Source organism: Eurosta solidaginis, chromosome 1, assembly GCF_040869045.1.
Source record: "Eurosta solidaginis isolate ZX-2024a chromosome 1, ASM4086904v1, whole genome shotgun sequence".
NCBI classification, from domain to species: domain Eukaryota; kingdom Metazoa; phylum Arthropoda; class Insecta; order Diptera; family Tephritidae; genus Eurosta; species Eurosta solidaginis.
Window position 1 is genome coordinate 331,993,520 of NC_090319.1, and position 22,964 is coordinate 332,016,483.

General features: G+C 36.0%; 1 protein-coding gene across 2 annotated transcripts in view; it reads left to right on the forward strand.

Moving 5' to 3' along the window:
- LOC137237871 (uncharacterized) overlaps positions 1-21,272 on the forward strand; it is an 80,804-nt gene extending 59,532 nt beyond the window's left edge. For both annotated transcript variants that reach the window (XM_067762194.1, XM_067762193.1), the window contains exons 3-8: positions 3,963-4,566; positions 8,408-8,616; positions 9,558-10,179; positions 10,241-10,890; positions 10,945-11,091; positions 13,329-21,272. In XM_067762194.1, the coding sequence (XP_067618295.1) occupies positions 4,214-4,566; positions 8,408-8,616; positions 9,558-10,179; positions 10,241-10,890; positions 10,945-11,091; positions 13,329-13,447 (2,100 nt within the window). In that variant the 5' untranslated portion in view covers positions 3,963-4,213 and the 3' untranslated portion in view covers positions 13,448-21,272. The remainder of the gene's footprint in view (positions 1-3,962; positions 4,567-8,407; positions 8,617-9,557; positions 10,180-10,240; positions 10,891-10,944; positions 11,092-13,328) is intronic.
- The last annotated feature ends 1,692 nt before the right edge of the window (positions 21,273-22,964 follow it).

The window sequence follows — 22,964 nt, forward strand, 5'->3', positions numbered from 1 at the left end:
GTACTGGGTAATGGCAACATAAAAAGACTCCATTCACAAAATATCGATGCCAATATCACAATATAAAATTTTTCTATTAAATACTACAATGAGCAAACTTATTCAAGTTGGAGTGACAGAATGAGAAATTGGCATCGCACAGTTTCCCAAAATGTTTCCAAAAAAGGCTCAAAATGATCCATAGGTTGTCCCGACATGGCACCTAAAATAGTCCCGAGTTCCAAATTTATTTCGAAGTAGTCCCGACATGATCCTGTAACTGTACTGAAACGAGCTCGAAATAGTCTGGATATGAATCAAAAGTTCTACTGATATTGTCCCATACATGATCGAAATAGCTTCGAAATGATGCTTAAAACAATCCCGCCGAGTCCCTGTAGTCATTCTGAATTTTTGTCGAAACTGTCCCAAAGTAGTCCCAAAATAGTGCAAGATTATACGATATAATTTCATGCCCATTAAAATTTGATAGAAGTCCTCCAATCCGGACAAAGGTGGCACCTGGCTTCGTATAATTTAATATGTATGCGTATCCCACTTTTAATGAATAACATTACTGCACCTAATGCATGCAAAAAATTATATGCAATCCGTGCAAACCTATATATATTTTCGTGCAATGAATTGAAGAAAATTGAAACACAGCCCTGCCTTAGGGCACCTCTCTCATTTCGGCAACACCTTTAATTGAATGACGGCCGCCGTGGTGTGATGGTAGCGTGCTTCGCCCGTGAAAAGCAACATCAAGAAAATTTTTCTAAGCAGGAGTCTAAGGGTCGGCCCTCGGCAGTGATTTGGCAAACACTCCGCGTGTATTTCTGTCATGGAAGGCTTCTCAGTGAAAAATCGCCTGCTGTGCAGATGCCGTTCGGCGTCGGCATAAAATAAGTAGGTCCCGTCCCGCCAATTTGTATGAGGACGACGCAAATTGGTAGAGAAGCTCGGCCTAAAATCGCTTCGGAGGTTATCGCGCCTTACATATATTTATCTTATGTCATCTTCGTATGGAAAAAACGATCGGTGCCCGTTTTATTGTATGCATAGATGTGTCCTCCATTTAATAAAACCAAAAACGTTAAGTCCCGTTTTCACTGCCTCTTTTTACTTTTACCACACTTTTTCGGATATGTTTATAAATTTCGCTTTTATTCTCTCTTTATATAAATCCCCTTCTTACTGCCGATCGTTCAAGTATAAGCCATCTAATATTAATAACGAAGCGCAGTAATGTAAGACTGGGAGGTTCGTTCGTTTGAAGTAAAGACTCATTAAATTAAGCAAAGATTGAGTCTAGATTGATTTGTGCATCGAGATAACAGAAGCCAATTGAAAACACAAAAAAAAAATAGGTTTGTCAATAAAGCCTTATTATCAATAATAAATGTTTTCAGAGCTTTAGCGGACTTTCACAGAGTGAAGAAAAATACAGAGAAAAATCGATTTAAAGGAACGCAATCAAGTATTTATTCTCTTGAATTATTTTAAACTAAAATGATATAAACTAAAAGCTTTTTAGTAATATAAAAAACATTAGGGTTCGATGATTAGTGGGTAGTTAAAATTTCGTTGGGCATTGATTTACAACTCTTTAGCTCATCTATAAGAAATATTAAATATTTTTAACAGATGGAACGTTGATCGGTTAGTTGTATCGTGATCTGGAAAACGCGAAGACAATTTTAGAGCACCACTCTAAGTCTATCTGTTTATTTACAGGCAACGGCCGCCATGGTATAAAAGGAAGTGTTCTCTTCCAATTTGAAGCTTCTATGTCCATAGAGAAGTAACATCACAACTTATTAAATAAGTTCAAAATAACTTTCCTTTTATCATTAGGAAGCAGACCCCAAATTTAGAACTTTCCTAGTTCGCCATAGCTTTCATACTCTATTGGTGCTATTCTCTTCAAAACAGGGCTATGATTACTCTGATTTCTTTGAAAGTATTGTAGAATTTCGTAAAAAGCACCAAAATAGATGAAAAGGAGTAGTGCACCAACCCTAACCAAAACCGATATTTTTTGGTCCAATTGAACAGGTTGTTCTGATATTTGGAAGTCGGTACACTGAAATAAAGTAATCGGTAAAATCAACTGAATTACTAGTCAACTCAACCAAAATTTTTATAAATCTCGAATCGTTACAAATACAAGCTCTTGAATCAACATCACAAAAATTGTTGATTCAGAATTGAGCGTTTCAACAAAAAAAAATGTTCTCAGATGTAAGCCATAGCTCTGTTAACTTAACAATTATTGCTGTCACCCTAAGAATAACAATGAAAACTGTTAAAATAACAGATTCCTTCATTTCATAAAAACAAAGTAGTGAACGACGTGACCGTAAGTTTCTCTTTAAAACTAGCTGCTATATTTGCATAATATTGAGAGTTGTTCGCTCAGTAGAGTGATTGAGATTCTGTAATTTTTACAGTATGTTGTTAACTTGAGACCAATAATTTCTCTTCAGTTGAAATAGTTAAACAAATTTGCTCTCTTGACAAAAAACTCAATTAAATTAACCATAATGCGATTAATTTTATCAAATGTCTGACAATTCAAGTATAAAAAATCCGATATGTAGATTTATTAGCGTAATTTCTTTCAGTGCATCTATCTTGATTCCTTTATATCGCTTCAACTGACTGTTATAGGTTTAAAGCTATATTGACCGGCAAATATAGCTGGGTATACAAATTTCGAGATGTTTGTGGATAAAACTTTTAGCTCTTTCGTTTTTTTTTAAATAGAAAGAGTTGTTTTCGCCCAATTCGTAGAAATAGTTTTGAGGATCCACGAAATAGAGACATTCCCTGTGTTCCAACGGCTTTTCAATACCAATTTTTTCAACTCGATACCTTCGCCGTGATCGGGTAAACAAGCTCTGATGATTGAATTGTAGAAACAAACTTACCATAACTGGAAAATCCGTTGTTAGCACAAAATCGCTGTGTTCCAAGTAGGTTTCTTTCTGCAATCTATCACCAAAAGTTGGATACTCGATCACTGCGAAAGTATCGATTAGAAAATATCGGTATTGAAAAGCAAAAATGTCGATATGGTATCGTATCTCATTAAAATGTCTCGGTTTTCTCTAGATTTTTTGTATTACTTTCTTAGCTAAAAGGCGCTTAGCCGTTCAAATGGTTATGGTCGTCCAACAAGGCGCCCCTGTCACTTCTTCGCTATGCTAATTGGAGCCTATTGGTCACACCAAGTAAATTTAAATCGTTTTCAACCTCGTCCTTCCAGCGGAGTGGAGGCCCCCCTATTCCTCTGCTTCCATAGGCGGGTTCCGATACTTTCTTATCCGGAGCATCACCTTTCATTTGCATAACAAGACCCAGCTGCTGCGCTGGACCATGTTGATGTCTGCGTAAAGCTCATACAGGTCATCATTAAATCTTCTTCGGTATTCGCCGTCGTCAACGCATAAAGGTCCATAAATCTTTCGAAAAACTTTTCTCTCGAACACTACCAGAGCCGCTTTATTTGATGTTGTCATCGCCCATGCTTCTGCAAGAGTTATTTTTCGCTGAATTTCAGAGCCGATATTGTTGTTTGTGGTAATGCTGGTTCCCAAATAAACGAAGTCTTTTACTAATTCGGAATTAAGGATGTCAAAATTAGCGTGGTTGCCGAGGCGCAAATGTACTCTTTGCTCGATGACAGCAGGTACTTCGTTTTGTGTTCATTCACCATCAAACTCATTCTTCCGCTTCTTTTTCGACTTTGGAGTAAACAGAACTTGCAATGGCCTTTCCCGTTGATCAGTAAAATCGAGTATACAGCTCGGTAGGTTTTTTGATTTGGGAAGTCCAGATATACTCATAACTTCAAAATTTCAGATTTTTGAGTTATCTCCCTATTGATTTAGGTGTGCTTTATGTAAACTTAATGTTGGTTAAAAAATATGAAAGATTTTAAATTAATCTCTATTATCTTTGATAATATATCGTTTCAGAAACTTTACATAAGTCTTCAACTAATTGACATTCCTACCGAGATTGTAATCACCAATCAAAACCACCGAACAACAACAAAAATCAATAGAATTTTTTTATGATTCATACTTAAAAGAAAAGTTTACAATACAAAGAACAAAATAATAGCCATTGTAAGTCAAATTGCGCCAGACTGACTCCATCGAAGCAGATAAGGTATTCACAATTCTATGAGAACAACGAAAATTATTTATCTGATATATTATCAGTAATGGAAGCGGTAGAGAAATGTGTCAATAATAGCAACAGCAGCAACAACAACAGCAGTAATTGCAAGGGTTTAGAAGCAATTCGTATTAGTCACATGAAGCGGCTGACAAAACCACGAGAGCAAATTGAGATCGACGTAGGCGTGAATGAAAGTGAAACCGAATTATACGAGCAAATGGAAATTGAAATCGAAAGTGAAAATGTTAAAAATGTTGCTGAGAGTGAGGATGTGATAAGTGAGAGTGCGACAATGGCAACATATCAACTCGGAGATTTAGAGATCAACCAAATTGAAGAGGAACAATTTATTACAGAGCTCGTTGATGCTAGCAGTATAGTGGCTGCTACGGAGGTGTAAGTTGTGATCACGGTTGCCACACCATGTTTTCATTTGAGACCAAAATTCATCGAAAAAAAGGACCAAATCCCAAAGATATGGACCAAATTTTTGTATTCTTTCATTGGCTTACAAACAATTCGAATTGTCGAATTCGTTGTAAAGTCTTTAATTTCAGGTTGTGGTAAAGTACAGTGCCACACACACTTTCATTTTAACAAAATGCCTTATATAAATATATGTTTTAACGAAAAACCTTAGAAGAAAACCCGTGCCACAAGCCAAACTAGTTCTGTTTCATCTACATAAAAATGTTATTATACCTTTCATGAAAATGAAATGGTATATTAATTTCGTCACGAAACCCAAAATTGTAAGTCCTTAAAGGAAAATAGATAGACCCACCATTAAGTATACCGAAATAATCAGGATGAAGAGCTGAGTTGATTAAGCCATGTCCGTCTGTCGGTCTGTATGTTTGTATGCAAACTAGTCCCTCAATTTTTGAGATATCTTGATAAAATTTGGTGAGCGGGTGTATTTGGGTGTCCGATTAGATATTTGTCGGAACCGGCCGGATCGGACCACTATAGCATATATCCTCCATACAACCGATTTTTCAGAAAAAGATGATTTTTGTCATATCTTACTTAATTTAACAGATTGAAGCTTCAAGCTTCACCATATAATTTCGTATATTACACATATTGTTGCCTGAAAAAATTGATGAGATCGGTCGTATATATAGTATATATCCCCCACAACCGATTGTTCAGATAAGAAACTTTTCGTAATTACTGCCCTATTTTAAGAGCTACACTCAGACAAAAAATCGTTCTAAAACGAACGAAACAAGTTCAAAATTAGGAACATTCGTTGACAAAAGTCTGTTAAGTACGTTTTTTCTTAACTTGTGACCGATGGGCTTGTTTTAAGAACAGTTTTTCCAAGCACACCGTTCATGTTTTATGACCACTTTGGTATTGATGTGTGAACCTTCTGTGCTCATTTCAAGCACTACTTGGGCTTGATTTAGGATTTTTCGTTCTCACGCTTCGAGAACGATTTGGGGCCGATTTAACATTTTTCGGTCTCAATTTAAGAACGGTTCGTGCTTGATCTTTAGTGGGAGGGAAAGTATTTTTTTAAATATATTTATTTAATTTTTATTAATAATAATATTTTTGTCATAAATAAAGAATATTTACAACAAAAAAATTGTTATTAAAATTCAAAAGTTTAAGAAAAAATGCATAATAAGCATTTTCTCATACCTTTCTCTTATTGAGAAATTATTCTTATTTAAAGATGTAATCTGCATATATACTTAAAACATTTCATAACAAGTTTGAGAATTACCTGTGGATATGTGAATGGAACTGAACGAAAAATAAGAGTTAAAAAAATAGAACAAAAAAAAATTGTTTTAAAAAATTCAGAGTTTGGCGGTGATCGAACTCGCGCAACACGATCGCAAGCGCAACATCATAGCCGCTGGGCCACTACAACCGCTTCATAGATGGTGCCAAATGGTGTATTTAACATTGTAGTGCACACGAATTGTACCGTTTTTTTTTTCTTGGGCTTGATTTAAGAACATCGTTCTCATTAATAGAACATTTGTTCATATTTTAAGACCGGCCGTTCTTTTTTCAAGAAAATGGTGTCAGTTCAAGAACAAGGTTGTTATTTTAAGAACAGGTCGTTCGTTTTTCAAGAACAAAAAAGTAAGAACATGAAAAGCTTGAGTTGAGTCCGGTGGTGCTGGATTTTAGAACGGCGTTTTTCTCTGAGTGTAGAGGCTTCAAATTTCACCGAATGCTTACGTATATAGCATACATTGTTGTCTGAAAAAATCAAAGAGATCGGTGGTATATATATTATATACTTCATATAAACTGTAATTTTTGCCCCTTTTTACGGCTAAAAGCTTCAAAATTCATCAAATTTCATCAAATAGTTACGTTTACGTCATATATTTTTGAAATACGAGATTCGTAGTCATAGTTTTTACATACAGACTACAAAAAAACGTGAAGCTTTGCATCCTCACACAAAGTACCTACCTATTTTTTATTTTATATGTAGCTTAAAAATCGTTTAGGTATGTAGATATGTTCATTATATATTTCTTATCTTATACATCCGATTATTCGGAGATTACGAATGGGATAAGATTATTGTTCAGCCCCATTCATGAAAGGTATGATGTCTTCGACACAGCCGAAGACAGTCCCGTTCTTATTTGTTTTTCAACTAAATTTCTCCAGAGCTCGATTGTATCAATTTTATCAAATTAAAATTTAATTATTTGCTCTTCCGTTTACCAATGCACCCTCACGCTTAAATTTTTCCATCTATGGCCTAGATTCAATAAGTGCGAGTTTTGAAATGTACAATTTTGTTTTTTTTTTTCATATAATTTGTGTTGGAGAAAAATGTACCTTTCAAAACTCACACTTATTGCACCTAGCGACAGTCCTCAGATTAACCGTTGAGAAGTCTTAATCAACTGTGTAGTATTAGAATGTTGATCACATTTGTCTAAGTACGAGAAATTAATTAACAATGTTATTACTAAAGTTTCTGGGGTTCTGCTCTCAAACGGGAATAATTTGACCCAAAGCATTCATATCAGATCTACGTTGAGCGTTTTTAAAATTATCGCTTTCAAAAAATATTTCTGCCTTGCTTCCAATAAAAAAATTTCTTGGGTTAAGATACTTAGTATTCTAAATTATGTATATACACTGAACTTTTTTAAATACCAATATTTGGATATAATCATTGTACCTAAAATTACTCAAAATGTGCTTCATATTGATGGTATAACATCGACAGACAAACTTTTTGATTGAACTAATTAGTGCAGGCCGGAAGTATATATGAACTTTTAATGCCGTAACTGACATTGAATATGACAGGTGTATAGCAGAAACGCCATTAACTTCCAGACACAAGGATAGAAAATATAGCCGTATCGCAGTTTGATGTGTGAGCAAGAGGACACTTTCCACAACAGTCTTGGGATTCCTTAAACTCATCAATTTGTTTTGGGCTGTGTGCGAAAAATTTACATATCGACATCCCAAAGGAAAAGTAACACTTTCACGTCTTGCAAAAATTTTTTAAGGGTCAGGAAAACATTTTTAAGGGTAATTTTTTGTTTGACATGTCGATATACTGTTTCACAAACTCTGAATAACTATCGGTATGCTTGCACGCAAATCTTCAACTTAAATTAAGGGAGTGGTAAGTTCACTTATTATAAAATAAATTAATTGCATGCTTTGATTTAGATTTCAATTCAAGAATGGCTTCATCAGTGGCAAACATCGTCAAATTTAAGGTGAAGATGTATTCCCAACAACTTTGTTTAAGCTCGAGAAGTGACAAAAATCTATCACGAAATGTGTTTGATAACCCATCGAAATATCTTGCACCAAAACAAGATTTTCTGATTGGCCGCCTGTTTCATCAACAATTAACGAAAATTGGTTTGCTTCAAGATCCAACACTTTTCTAAACAATCTCCTAGGTGAATTGCCATTGTTCTGCTAGATTTTAATGATAGCAGTTTTTTCGTAAGAAATCCATTGATGTTAATTGAAAATTATAAGAAGGTTAATGAAGTTGTAGAAAATTTTGTATGCCGTGTTGAACATTTTTACCTCAGTAAAAAAAAATAAAAGCCTAAAAAGGACCAAAATTGGAAAAAAAGGGACCAGCGGACCAAATATGGTTGGAAAAGACATTTTTTGGGCCAAATACACGAAAGTGGCAACCGTTGTCGTGATTTTCTTTATATTTATATTTTGCTCATAATTTTATGATATTTTTATTTTCTTTTTTTTTCAGTAAACAGAGCAATGGCATGCGTGTTGCTTTTGGCATAATCTTGCGCTTTATGTTACCCATTGCCAATAGTGTGATGCGTCGGTTTAAGGGCTTACGAGATGCGCGTTTCCTGCACGCTTTGCAATCGATTACTTCCAGCCGGCATGCTTTAGTCAATCTGATGACATTTGCAGCCAATACCATATCGATGAATTTGTCTTCAGTGCAAGGTACGTATGCTTATACCATGTTTACACATATGAACATACAATAATCTACAATAAATTCACAAAAGTTAATCTATATATTTACATATGACACATCCATAAGAACTAGATACATATGTATGTAAAAATTAAATCTGTCATTCGGTCATCTTGTTTACGCTTTTTGACGATTCTCATTTATTTTGTGTTTATATTTGATATGACACCTTGCAACCATAAGACTTTCGGGAGTGTCTTTATCGTTAATACAACAACAACAGCTTGCCCGACCATCTCGTGAACGATTTTTTCGACTCTTCAATCTTTGGGTCTAGATTTTAATCGCCATCTCCGATAACCATACCTACCGTGGAAATATCCCTTGCCCTTAACCTACCTTCTACTTACGAAGGTGATGGCGGCCTCTACATTCACGGGGACATCAAGGTGAAAACTATTCATGAGGAAGCTTGATAAAAATTCGAAATATACATAAACAAGTCGGACAACTCTGTTTGACCGCCATTATAATATCTTTTGGGTAAAACCAACGAAACAGCTGTTAAAGCATCGATCTTGCCATAGAAGTTGATTGTGACGTCTCAAGAAGCCTTTGACCATGTATTGACAGGAAAATAACATACTACTTACGGAAGTAGTCTTCGGTTCCTCTGCAAAAGCTCCCGGGTTGAAGGGAGTTACTTTTCTCCGGTTTTGCTGTCGTCTAATGAAGTCAAGTAAACTAGATATTTCGCTTCTAAGTGGCTTAACTTGGATAAAATTGGAAATATCTTGTGAGTGAATATGTCGTGCCATGAGGAGGTCAATAATGGACTTAAATGTCTCCTCATGGAAGTGCAGAAAACATGCCATCTCGAGCCAACCTAACTTTGGCATCTTCCTCACTCATTTGTATATTAAGTGCAACTGCATGAGATTTTATTTTTATTTCCCTTCTTTTGCAGTCTCTCAACGCCTAGGACCGATTTTGAAGTTACTAAAACTACGCAAGTCTCCAGATGGTATCGAAAGTCTTCCAGACTCGCCTTACATCAATAGCGTACCTTTCTTTCCCACTGCCATACCAACTGTGCCACCAACAACGCCTACAACATCAATTCACATAACGGGACTCTCGCCATTATTGCGTGAATCCTCGAGTGGGTTGCCACCATATACTATAACCAATAGAAAGGCGATAACCCCGCCTCCACCCACTGTGCCAAAATGTTGTACTTTGAAAATTATTGCAGAACCACCACCAGGTCAACCGATACGAGCCGATATTGTGTTTATACACGGTTTACATGGTTCGCTCACGAAAACATGGAAACAAGGCCTTTGGGAAAATGAGCGTCAGCCAGTTAGTTTTGAACGGCCGCCAAAGCCGCCAGTACGACCACCTAAACGACCAAAACACTCACGCAGCGTCTTGCTCCAGCCACCACACAAAGAAAAGCGTGCGAGATTTGCACATAATGAAAAAAATGAGCGACATTCGCTGGAAGACGATGTGGTGGAGCATGAGAGGGAAAAAGACTTGGATGATGGTTTCTTCGATGCAACCGAACAGGAATTGCAAAATGGGTAAGAAGTGTTTTTGTAGAAAAAACCAATTGTCATATTATTTTCCTGAAACTATTTCTAGTTCTTCTTACTTTTGCGGTCCACCAAAAGACGTTCACAATTATAACGGCAACGAGTATAGTTTTCCCACATTCCGTTTACGCCTAAACGATAATGGTCGTTTGATACAAGGTGATTTTGAAACGTCTTCTCAAAATAGTACAAACAGTGAAGCGGATAGTAGAGAGACTGAGGAAAGTCTATCACACTCAGCGTTCACTGATAGTCAATTAAAAGGTAAAACCAAACTCTCAACCGGTGATCCAAACTATTCCACATGCTGGCCAAGTGATTGGCTTCCATTAGACTGTCCTGGTGTACGCGTGATAGCCATTAACTATACCACCGACCAATATTTGTGGCGTCCATTGTGGAAGAAAAGGGAACCACGCTCTAGCCTTATTGAACGTGCACGCGAAATGACTGAATTGCTGATCCAGCATCGTGTCGGCTATGGGCAACCAATTGTATGGGTTGGACACTCCAAAGGTGGCTTATTTATTAAACAAATAATAGTGGATGCATGGGAGTGTGGACGTCCTGCAGTGGCACCGCTGTGGCGTTCATCACGTGGTGTATTCTTCTATTCGGTGCCGCATCGTGGCTCTCATTTGGCTTGTATAAAGGCGCCGCTGTTAGCGCGATCCATCGAAATGCTCGACATTGAAAAGAGTGAGTTGTTGGTTCAGGTTGGAGCTTTAAATAAATTGTTGTATCTCATTTTAGATAATAAATATTTATTGGATCTACATAGACGCTTTGCGGGTCTGTATTATTTAGGTCATATAAAAATTGAAGTCTTCAGTTTTGTGGAGACAGCTTTGACCTTAATGTCAGTACTCTACCTCCGAATTGTGGGTGTGGATTCTGCAGGTAAGTAAGATAAGTTGAATCATATAATGTAGTAAAGAACATCCAAAGGTCTATATACATTTTTGTCCAATTTCGCGCTCAGATGCTAGGTTGGACTTACATAGCTTCGGTTTGATACCAAAATACCGAACTTAAGCTATCATTTATACTGCTGTTATGACTGCAACTCTCCAAAATTTTAAAATCGAGCTACGAATACGACCAATTCTTTGTCGCGGAAGCGACTTCATTTACTGCTCGCACTATCGAGTAAACTCACTAGACGTTATGTTCGTAGATAAGCCGTTGAGTGGAGCATTACTTAATGCACTGATTGTTTTAGCTTTGTTAAAATTTGTCAGCAACTCGAGCAAGACGGTGTCGAATGCATCATACGTTAAGGAGTTTAAAATCTACCTGGACAGTCCGGTGGTTATTAAAGTTCTAGGTTCCAAAACCATGCACTCGAAGTCCCTGAGAATTCTGACTACGATCTTTATCCCCAGCCGATACTTATGAACAGAAACTGCATGTCAATAAAAATGTGGACTAGATCTTGCAGTCTTCTTCTTAAAAAGTTGGCCTCTGCTCCATTAATCAAACTGAACTGACACCTCTTATGGTCAGGTGTTCTACTCTGCGGAATTACTAGACGTCATTAAGGCCCGTCTCTCCATGGTGATTATAGAATTTCCGATGCACTGCCTGATGGGAACCGATGCGGTTCATGAAACATGGCGAATGGGATCATGTAGCTACTTCATGCTAAACTGCCAAACTTTTCCAAGGACAAAGCGAAAATATATCGGAATGGACGCATACGAATCTCTGGAAGAAATATGGGGTGCCGATGCTTGTCTTATCCGGAAATAAATAGTTGTTGCAGCAGTTCACCTAATTATTACAACCCAGTGACTGTAAAAGCCTTCAGGTGAGCTGTTCCATAAAAAAACATTAGTTAAAGTTATGGTGGCTATCCCTCGGGCATAGAAAAAAAGCTCACTAAGGTCGGCTGAAGAAGTTGAATCGTTTTGCCCACGTAATGTGGTATGTAATGTCCTCGATTTCAGCAAAGCCAAGCTCCAATATATACGGAGTACAGATATCCTATGCAGCCGTCAGAGCAGAATATTTGCGTAGAAAGTGTTGAACACTTTTTATCTCTTCCTCGACAGAATTCAGTCATGGAGTTTTAGGATACGCCGGCCGGTGAACTTCTCAGGGCGACACGGTTACGATGGGTGTTTTGGTAACAAGTTTGCCATAAATGACTTGTGGGTTATGGCGTGCAACTGGCATCAGACTTATCAGTGAAATCAACCATCATCGAAAGAGAGGAAGCAAACCCGATGACAAACAACCGATGATAGTAAGCTGATAACAGATGACTCCAGTGATGGCGGATTAGCCGATAACAAGCGAGCGGTGGATTGCTGGCGGTCGAATCGACGTCCAATGAAAGGTGAATCAGCCGCTGGTTAAACCACCGTGCATTGGTCAGCATGCTGGGCCATTGTCGTGCCACCGATGAATCAGTGAATGGTCAAACCGTAATGGTTTCGGTGGCTTGGCAGGTGCATCAGTGTCAAAAATATTTGTATCCAAGTATAACCTTTGTAATACGATTCAATAAACATAAGCCCTCGTGGCAGTCGGTTGTGTCGCGAATATAATGCCTTTGCCTTTCGCTTTGTTGTCGTTTTTATATCGATGGCGGGTGTAGAGATAACTTTAAGCAAGAAGGCTTGTGATGCTTCTGAAAGCGGCATTGCAGGTACGGTCTTCACAATATTAGCCAACCTAAATCTGATATAAACTCAACAGAACCGCCACTTTAAATAAAGCTTTTATTTGTATGGAAGTGCCTCCGCGATACCTCATGTAACCGCCGTATTCCAAACGTGTTGAGTACTTCTTAGTTGTCCACTGTTTCCACGACTCTCTTAACAAATTTACATTGGTAACTGTGGAAAATTTCCTCTATTTGGAAAACTGGATCAAGTTTGAAGTGGTTATTCTGCTGGAAAAGGCAATTTGTAATAAATATTTAATAAACTTTAACTATACTCCCCGAAGAACACGCGGTTGCGTGGAAACGCGTAGTAGGGTAAATCACAACTTAAATTTTCCTAGTAATTTACCTACCATAATGTTTCTAACCAGAAAACAAAATCTGACATTTTAGCCATATACTAAAGTTGTATAAAATTTATTGAATAAAAACTTTCTTTTCATCTTTTCCTCTTCTTATCTTTTAGATCCCGGTTTTGGTGATGTTTGCGGCATACGTTTGGATCATCGTGAAATTTGTAAGCCGCGCAGCAGAGATTGCATTCTGTACAAAGAATTAGTTAAAATGATTAAGAAAGTATGTTAAAAGCGATTAAGTTAATATAAACAAGTAAGGACGGGACTGTCTTCGGCTGTGCCGAAGACTTCATACCTTTCATGAATGGGGCTGAACAATAATCTTATCCCGTTCGTAATCTCCAAATAATAGGATGTATAAGATAGGAAATATATAGTGAACAGATGTACATACCTAAACGATTTTTAATATAAATATGAAATAAAAAATGGCAAAAACCCCCTTATCTGAACGATCGGTTGTATGGGATATATATTATATATAGCTCCGATCCAAATGATTTTTACAGGAAATCTATGATATATTAGAACATATATCACAAAGATTCACGTTTTTATATTGGAAACTAAGGGAGAAATGGCCAAAAACCTTTCTATCTGAACGATCGGTTGTATGGGATAGGTATATACTATATACATATAGCCCCGATCAAAGTGATTTTTTCAGGAAATCTTCTATGATATATTAGAATAAATATCACCAAGTTTAACATTTTTATATCGGAAATTAAGGGAGAAATTGCCAAAAATCTTTCTATCTGAACAATCGGTTGTATGGGATATATACTATATATAGCTCTGATCAAAGTGATTTTTTCAGGATATCTTCTATGATATATTAGAATATATATCACCGAGTTTCACGTTTATACTTTCTAATTTGCGGCAGAAATGACCCAAATCGTCTTATCTGAACGATCGGTTGTATGGGAGATATATGTTATAGTGGTCCGATTCTGTGGATCCGACAAATGTCTAATATAATAAAAAAATTCATCCTTGTGCCAAATTTCATTGAGATATCTCAAAATTTGAGGGACTAGTTTGCGTTCAAACAGACAGACGGACGAACAGACGGACATGGTTATATCAACTCAATTCGTCGCCCTGATCAATTCGGTATACTTAATGGTGAGAGCATCTTCTATATTTTTCAACGTTTCGGACCAAAGTTAATATTCCATTTCAGGTTCATGAAAGGTATAAAAATGTGTACCTTATATTGATTGAAAGTAGCGTAAAGTTATTAACACTTATGCTAAGTTTTTCAGTGCGAGATTAAACTCCAGTTAAAGTAAAGAAAGGTTAACTCGCCCCGAAAAACCGGGCATAACTAATTGTTATTTTACTGAGACGTCAAAGTTTCTATGTAAAGCTAGAGATGTTAAAGTCGAACTATGAGACATTTATGGAATTACACTTAAGCAAAATATGTCAATTTTTTGTGTTTTTGTATTGAAAATAATGTTCATTACGGTCAAGATAAAAAGTCCCGACTTTCAAATTAGCGACAAGAAATAATATAGAAAGACAAAAATATGGTATAAAAAAGCAAAACATGACAATATATTGTGGCGAATGTTAGTAATTTCGTGCGGTTATAAATGCTATATACGCACATATGTATATTAACGTGGGTCGATTTGTATGGACGAAAGTTAACCGATATCGCGCCATCGATTTTTCGATAGGATTTGGGCTCAGGAAAAAAACTTCCACTACGCATACCCAAAAAAATAATTTTCGACCTTGCAAAAAAAATGACGAAAGGGTAAATTTTTCGACCAAACCACTCCCCAAAACCCAAAAAATATTTTTTTTAAAAAACTGTTATCCAACGTTTTTACAACAGTTTTTTGAAGAAAAAAAAGACCTTAGCAGAAATGGGCGAACGAGGTACCCGAGAGTACAAAAGCAGCACAAGCTGAGGAAAACAGGGGTCAGTTTGGTTTAAAACACGCTATTAGTGAGTACGCGAGCATTGTGATTGTGAAGTACTACTGCGACAGTAGTGTTGTAAATAAATACTGTAACGGATTTAGGGATATTCCGCTTATTTGAAACCTTCTGCTAACGTTCGAATCGCTAAACTGTTGAATAAATCACTCCAATATTCAGTATTACAAACTGGTCTTTATGTAGATTACTATGGGAGTAGTACTTCACTAATAGCGTATTTAAATAAAAACGGATTCGTTATTACTCAGCATGCGCTGCTTTCATACTCTCGGTTTCCTCCTTCACCCATTTCTCCGAAGGTCTAGTAATTTCGCGAACAGTTGTACCTCATACTTGGTTACCAGCTATATAAGTACATACATGTATATTTGTAGTTTATAGCCATATACGTGTGTACTACTTCGGCTGATGACTACATCTGTGTGTGTGAGATAGCTCTTCGTCGCCTTCTACATAAGTGTTGCTAGCTTTAATGCACACATGTAAGAGGGGCTGCTTCATGTTTTTGTTGTTGCGTGATTATTTACTAACAGCTTAGTTATGCTAAAATTCGTCACAATACCATTTTGACAACTAAAATAATCAGGAATTTCCCAAAATCGTTACAATATCAAGATAACGTAATAAGTGAATTCAGGATTGGTCTAGCACCATTGCATTGCAAACTTCGGTAGCATATTTTTTATGCAAATACATTTTTAATAACGGTACAACATACACCGAAGAATCAGCGTCTACTTAAATCCTAACAAAATATAAAAATAAGTTTCCGAAAAATTCGGGATTTATTGTTTAAATAATGACTTGTCGGGATTTCGGCTATATTTCAGACAAACAATTAAGGGTTACACATGGTTCAACTTTGTGGTTGGCTCGTCTCTACAGCAACAACATACCTTTGTTCAATTTGTCAAAATTTGCATGTTGGTGTTAGGCGAATGGAATTGGGAGAAAATTTGCTACATATTCTTGTGTGTTCTGGGAAAATAATGCGCTAAATTAGATGAATTTACTGAAAAAATAACTGAAAGTTATGTGAAACTATTTTTTTACGAAAAATTTACCACCGCGACAGAAAATTATTGTCAATGTGTTGGTTACATTTTACGCTTATCATTTCCTTTTGACAATCCCTACACCAGTGAAACTAAAAAAAATAAAATCAGCTTATGAGATGAGCCAGCCATATAGTTGAGCCATAAAAGCATGTATAAAGGAGGCAAGCGAAAGTATGCATGTAATACTAGGTCTTCATGTCGTATGTGTTCTTATAAACAAATAAAATAAAAAAAAAACACATGTATATTTAAATATTATAATTTTATAAACAAAATGCCAAAAGTACTAAGTCTAATAAATCTGATATAATTATGATATAGTTTGTCGGTACTATATATATACATAAACTATTCATGTATAAAAATAAAAATGTAGGTACATCAAATGAAATATTATACTTACTATGTATTTATATTATTAATGATATTATAAAATGTGTTTCAAATAGCTCTAGAATTTTAAAATATGTATATTAGACTGGGTCGATTTATTAACCGATATTACGTCATCGATTTTTCGATAGAATTTGGGCGCAGGAAAAAAAGTTCCACTACGCATACCCAAAAAAAAAATAATTTTCGAGCCTGCGGAATTTAATTATTTATTATTTTTTTTTTTTTTTGGTTTATTTTCGACTTTGATTTTTATATTATTACTAGCAGACCAGGCAGACGTTGTTCTGCCCTAAATTTGGCCTATCTGCATACATTTTAATAAGCTTTTCCGTCTAACTCTGCCCTACCCCTCTACACTTTCTCCTAGTATTTTTATTCACTCCTCCCTCCGTCTTTTTCGCTTCATTCCATCTTCTTCTCATTCTATCTGTTTCTCTTTCTCAGGCTCCTTCTCTCTTTTCTCTTCTCTCAAGTTTTTCTCCTTGTTCTTCATCTCTTATTGCCAGTCCCAGAGGGTGGTATGTATTTTGTTCCACTCCCACTCCGAGTCGCAGTCTCCGTCCTAGTCCTAGTCCTAATCCTAGTCCCAGTCCGTCTCTGGTATACTTCCCGGAAAAAAGCATCGTAAATATTAATATAGGCAAATTTATATACGAAATTTCAGGCAAATCGAATAGGACGTATGTAAATAGGTATGTGGGTATTATTAATTCTTGCCTTTATTTCGGCTTCGCATGCATATTTATCAGTTTTGCCAGGTTGATGCGACTAAATCGAATATCACAATGAACTTTAGAGCTCTCAGCAACAGCTTTCATTTGATATCCATAATACACACACATTCTAGGGATATCCGGGTCCATGTTTTGGCCTATATCTCGAGACCCTAGTCACTCAGCGGTGTAAAACTTACTCTGTATTATAGCGCACATCAACAGCATCAATTTGATACCCATAATATAAAAACACATTTTAGGTGTATCCGGGTCCATGTTTTGGTCTATATCTCGAGACCGTAGTCACCCAGCCGTGTAAAACTTACTCTGTACTAAAGCATACATCAACAGCTTCAATTTGATACCCATAATGTAAAAACACATTCTAGGTGTATCCGGGTCCACGTTTTATGCTATATCTCGAGACCCTAGCCTCCCAGTTGTATGAAAATTGTCCTGTACTATAGCACTCATCAACAGTTTTCATTTGATATCCATATTGTGTAAACACATTCTAGGGGTACCCGGGTCCACGTTTTATGCTATATCTCGAGACCCTAGCCTCCCAGTTGTATGAAAATTATCCTGTACTATAGCACTCATCAACAGCTTTCATTTGATATCCATATTGTATAAACACATTCTAGGGGTACCCGGGTCCACGTTTTGGCCTATATCTCGAGACCCTAGGCACCCAGGTGTATGAAAATTATTCTGTACTATAGCACTCATCAACAGCTGTTGTTTGTAATCAAATCTTGCAAGTTAAATTTGATACACTTCCTTCCCGGTGTCCGATTGAGCTGAAATTTTGCACGCATGTATAACTCCGATGACAATGCAATATTACGTTGCGAGAAGTCGATAAATTAATCGATAACAGAGTTATCGGTAAAGATTTGTGCATACCTTGCCATAAAAACCTAAGTCTTCAAGAACGCAGGTAACTTCGCTTTGTTTGTGTATGCAACGAACGTAGAAGTAAGGCTGTTATCGCTAAATGTTGCATACTTTTCTGCGCACTTGATTTTGTTTTACAGATTTTTGGCAATAATAAAAGCCTAATGCCCCTATTACCGTTTACAACTCAACTCCGCTGGGATTGAAATTTCGCAATTTGGTATTACAGATTACAACTCAACCTGTCAAAAAAAATGTTGGTTGAGTTGTTTAGTCTAACAACTTTTTGTGGTATTACCGTTTACAACATTGTGTTGGTGTAGTTGTCAAAGACGTCAAAATCTTACAACTGATTACTAGCATTTGTCTCATACAATTTTGCAGTTGTTTTGAAAAAATGTTACGTTTTAGAAGACGGTTCACCACCTAATTTTTAACAAAAAGAGCTTGACTGTTCAAAGTTAGAAACCTTGTAATGTTGATGCATTAAAAGAAATGGATAGGATGAGAAACGTTACAAATAACTAAATAAAGATTACATAACTAATTTAAACAATATTTTACCCTACTAAAAATTAAAAAAAATTGATATTTAAATTAAATTTAAGAAAACAGCTTTTCTAAGAACAAACTTCTATTACTTGTTAAAAGGTTAAAAATAAAATTAAAAGAAAAACATTTTTTTTAAATTAGCTTTTATTATTGGTTAATAAAATTAACTAAAAAGTAAAAAATAATTTGACTGTAAAGAAATATAAAACTTTATAAGTTCATTGTAACCTTTAACGATAATTAGGCTTCTTCGTCTGCGACAAAAAAATTCCATACTGAACATAATTATATATTTTTAACATTAAAACTTTACACCAAAATTATTAAATTTTACAGTTTATATCACAGTCCTAATTGTTCTAATAAAAGCGTGTTACATTGTGATAGCAAGTAAAGGAGGTCCTAAATGTTCTTAATTATACCATCAAAATCAATTTTATTAACCAATAATAAAAAAACTTATTTTTAAAAAGTTTTTTTTTCTTTAATTTTATTAAGGTTTTTTTCATGACTGACTAAAAAAATTTCATATGTATTTTATTGTTTTTAGCGAACATTTTTGGGTCGGACATTTTACAATGAAATGAAAATTTTTTTAGTAGGTCATGAAAAAACCTTAAAAATCAAAGTCGAAAAAAAGTAAAAAAAGTGAAATTTCGCAGGCTCGAAAATTATTTTTGCGTAGCAGAACTTTTTTTCCTGAGCCCAAATCCTATCCAAAAATCGATGGCGCGATATCGGTTAACTTCCGTCCATACAAATCGACCCACCCTAATGTATATACTAGACCGGGCCGATTTTTGAAAGGTAAAATTTTTCAATACCGCAACATCTAAATTATGATTCCTCCTTTGTTAAAGAATCCAAATAAAGAATTATTTCACGTTGTATATCCAAAATGAAGGCCGGAGTTAAGGTAGGATAAACTGGCTGGACCTCACATAGACTGAATGACCAGACTGAAAAACCCTATCAGACACATGGCCCTATGTAACAAAATAACCCCCCCCCCCCCCCTCCCCCTCTTGGCAAATACTATAAGCTTCCGTGGATCTATGCCACTTGCTGCTTCTAGATCACACAACCTATATCTGCCATCTCTGACAAGGCCTATATTAAAAGCATATGACGCCAGAATTCAGTGTCCAGTTAGAATACCCATCATGAACCTAAAGTCCCCTCTTTTCAATTATAACAGTGACTTTGTTTAAGGTTGTAAGACATGTACATGATCTTCGGCGCTTTGCAGCCTTGCGCTTTGTTCTACACCTGCAATTTTCGTTCAAACTAATTTGAACGTCTACGGTGTAATCTTCTAGCAATGTGCCCTGTTTTCCATTTTCATCTATTCTCATATGTTCAGGGACCGAATATAGATGTATGTATATTTCTCCCTATCCTGACACTTTCCAGGGAGTTGCCTACACTGTCGCAACAAACTTGTGCATGGTGTGCTATAAGAGATTTTAAACAAACTTGCTACTTGGCTGTTAATATAAAAATACATGCGGGGCAGTTTAATTTATTTTCCTCCATTTTTTTTACTGCTTTAGTCACGACAACTACTTCCGCTTGAGAAACAACCGGCTTGTAGGATTTAGAATATACCCGCGGTAGGTATGCCTGTCGTACGAGGCGACTAAAATACCAAATAGATACAAGGGGTTGTGTAGCGTAACCCTTTCAGATTGCCAGCGCAATATATAGCTTCTCCAAACTCAATTGTCAACCTCACATATCCGTGGCGAATCCTGTTTCATTAACAGCCGAGGCTCTGCGAGATGGCCTAGAAGGTCGCATGTGGTCATAACAAATCGTTCTCGAAATGGTCGGGCTTGGTACCGGAACGTACCGGATCTGCATCCGGCAAATGATCATCAACATCGATAACACTCCCCAAGGCCTATGGGGAGTGTCCTTATCGCTACAACAACAACAACGTGTGCAGCCTCGTCTGCAACTTAAGACCCCTTGAAGTGAATTGTTTTTCCCAAAAAGTCGATAGCTTGGTGGATTTGGCCACGGAATAGGGAATTAGAATTTCCTATGTATTTTAAGTCGAAATACTTCAAGCCAACCTAATATAAACGCACGCAAATCATTTTCTGTCAAAAATGTCTCATGCACATACAACTTGTATGAGAGCAACTCAAATTGAATTTTCTGCGTGAAAACCTAACCCAATTTCCAATTTTTGTTCTGCGTGACATTTAGATTTGACGTTTGCGCACATGCTTTACGCATGCTTATTTGGGTTTGGGCAAAAAACGCCGGTTGTTTGCGTGCGCTAAAAAAACGCAGTGCGGTTTTATTAGGTTGGCTTGTTACTGTTGTATTTCAAAGAAAAAGTCAACTAAAGTTTAATACCCAAAATGCAATAAATACTTTAGCGAATTTCAGCAAGTTTACGATAATTCCGCACTTTCCGTTATCGCTTGAATCACTGAACTAACGAATAAATAAATGCAAATAATGATCTTTATTACCAACACTACTATGTAGTAGATGTAGTAATGTATTCTCGTACTTCACTTATAGTGTGCTAAAATCGAATTTATTGACTATCCGCCGTCCGCTTTTATACTCTCAGTGACCTCATGCGCCTGTTTCTTGCAAGGTCTGGACTTTCGCGAACAGCCTTCTCGATAAGTTGTTAATTTACTTCTCTCATCTGCTTGTCTTCTATGTATATGTGTGAGTAATGTCATCTGCGCTCTTTGTTACTGTGTAACTGTGCGAATAATGGCTCTATGTTCTCTTAGGTGTTGTGTTCATGTGTGCTTAGCTGTTTCTTGTCTCATCTGCTTTGAGTGCTCTTGAAGCTGTGCAGCATTTAATTCAGGGGTCGCCAAAATTCAAAATGTGGCTGTGCGAGTAAAACTAAAATCATCTTATTAGTAGTAGTTTAGGACATATGCACGTATGTTTGTTAACACACAAAAAGTAATTCATAAATATGCCATATAAATACTACTTTATTGCTTGAGTCTAAGGAAAAATTTAAACAAAATAAATTGTTAACATGAAACCGTTAACAAGCGCATGAGCATTTGTTTGCAAAATATCTTTTCACAAATGCGCAAATAAACAAAAGCCTCACCAGATGTTGCTACTCGGCTTGTTCAGCGACAACTAAATACGAATAAAGACGAAAGAGAATAATAATACGTGTGAAGTGGCGCCAATAATTATTCAACTAAATGGTGACCGCTGATTTAATTACTAGCGGCATAGTGATGTATCTAAATTGCTAATACTCAACAGAATACATTTTCCTTTCCATTATAAGAAAAGAAGAGAATCATAATTTCTATAGTGCGGCATGGATTGCAAAATGATCTATAAATATATTAAATATAAAAATAAATTGACTAACATGCTTGAATATACAAAATTTTATGATTTTGTCAAAACTAATTTTTTATATTTTAAATAAGTGTAAGTAGGAGTGCAATAGTTTATAAATGCGAACAAACTTCGGCTCCGATCATATTCGGGTAGATAGGATAGGCCGCCGGATAGGCTCAGGTGAACAAAAAACCGAACTGTGGAAGAATATTTTACACACATTTTTATTTTTTTAAATATATTTCTTGTAAGGAAACTTCAATAATAGAATAGTCATTGTTCTTATCATTTTACAACTTTGCAAAAGTTCAGTTAGCCGATGTTCGGCCGTTTTGTAAAGGCTTCCAGCAAACAGCAAAACTTGATAGATATTGAATGTATTTTGTGATCAAATCAAAAAAAAAAAAAAAAAAGAAATGTGATTATTTTTACTTATAGGGAGTATGTAGTTGAGCAGTGATATTAAAATTTAAAATTATAAAAAAAAAAAAAAAAACAATTTAATAAGTAGGTTTATTTATATACGTTTCATGAAAAGATATTAAAACCAAATATATACATAGGTACGTTTACTGAAATTATACAAAATAAATATGTAATAGCTAATCAAATATAATGTTGTATGTTTGTCTCTTTAAAATGATGTATTGTTTCAACACCACCATATTCAAATTTATTCCATTTACTCTTCACTTGTCTCGTTAATAACATGAACAACTCATATACTAAGGTCCGGTTTTCAGTGCGATTTTAAATCGAACGGAGTGGCAACGTTGAACTCCAGTCATCTTTAACTGGGGTAAAACTCGCAATGGAC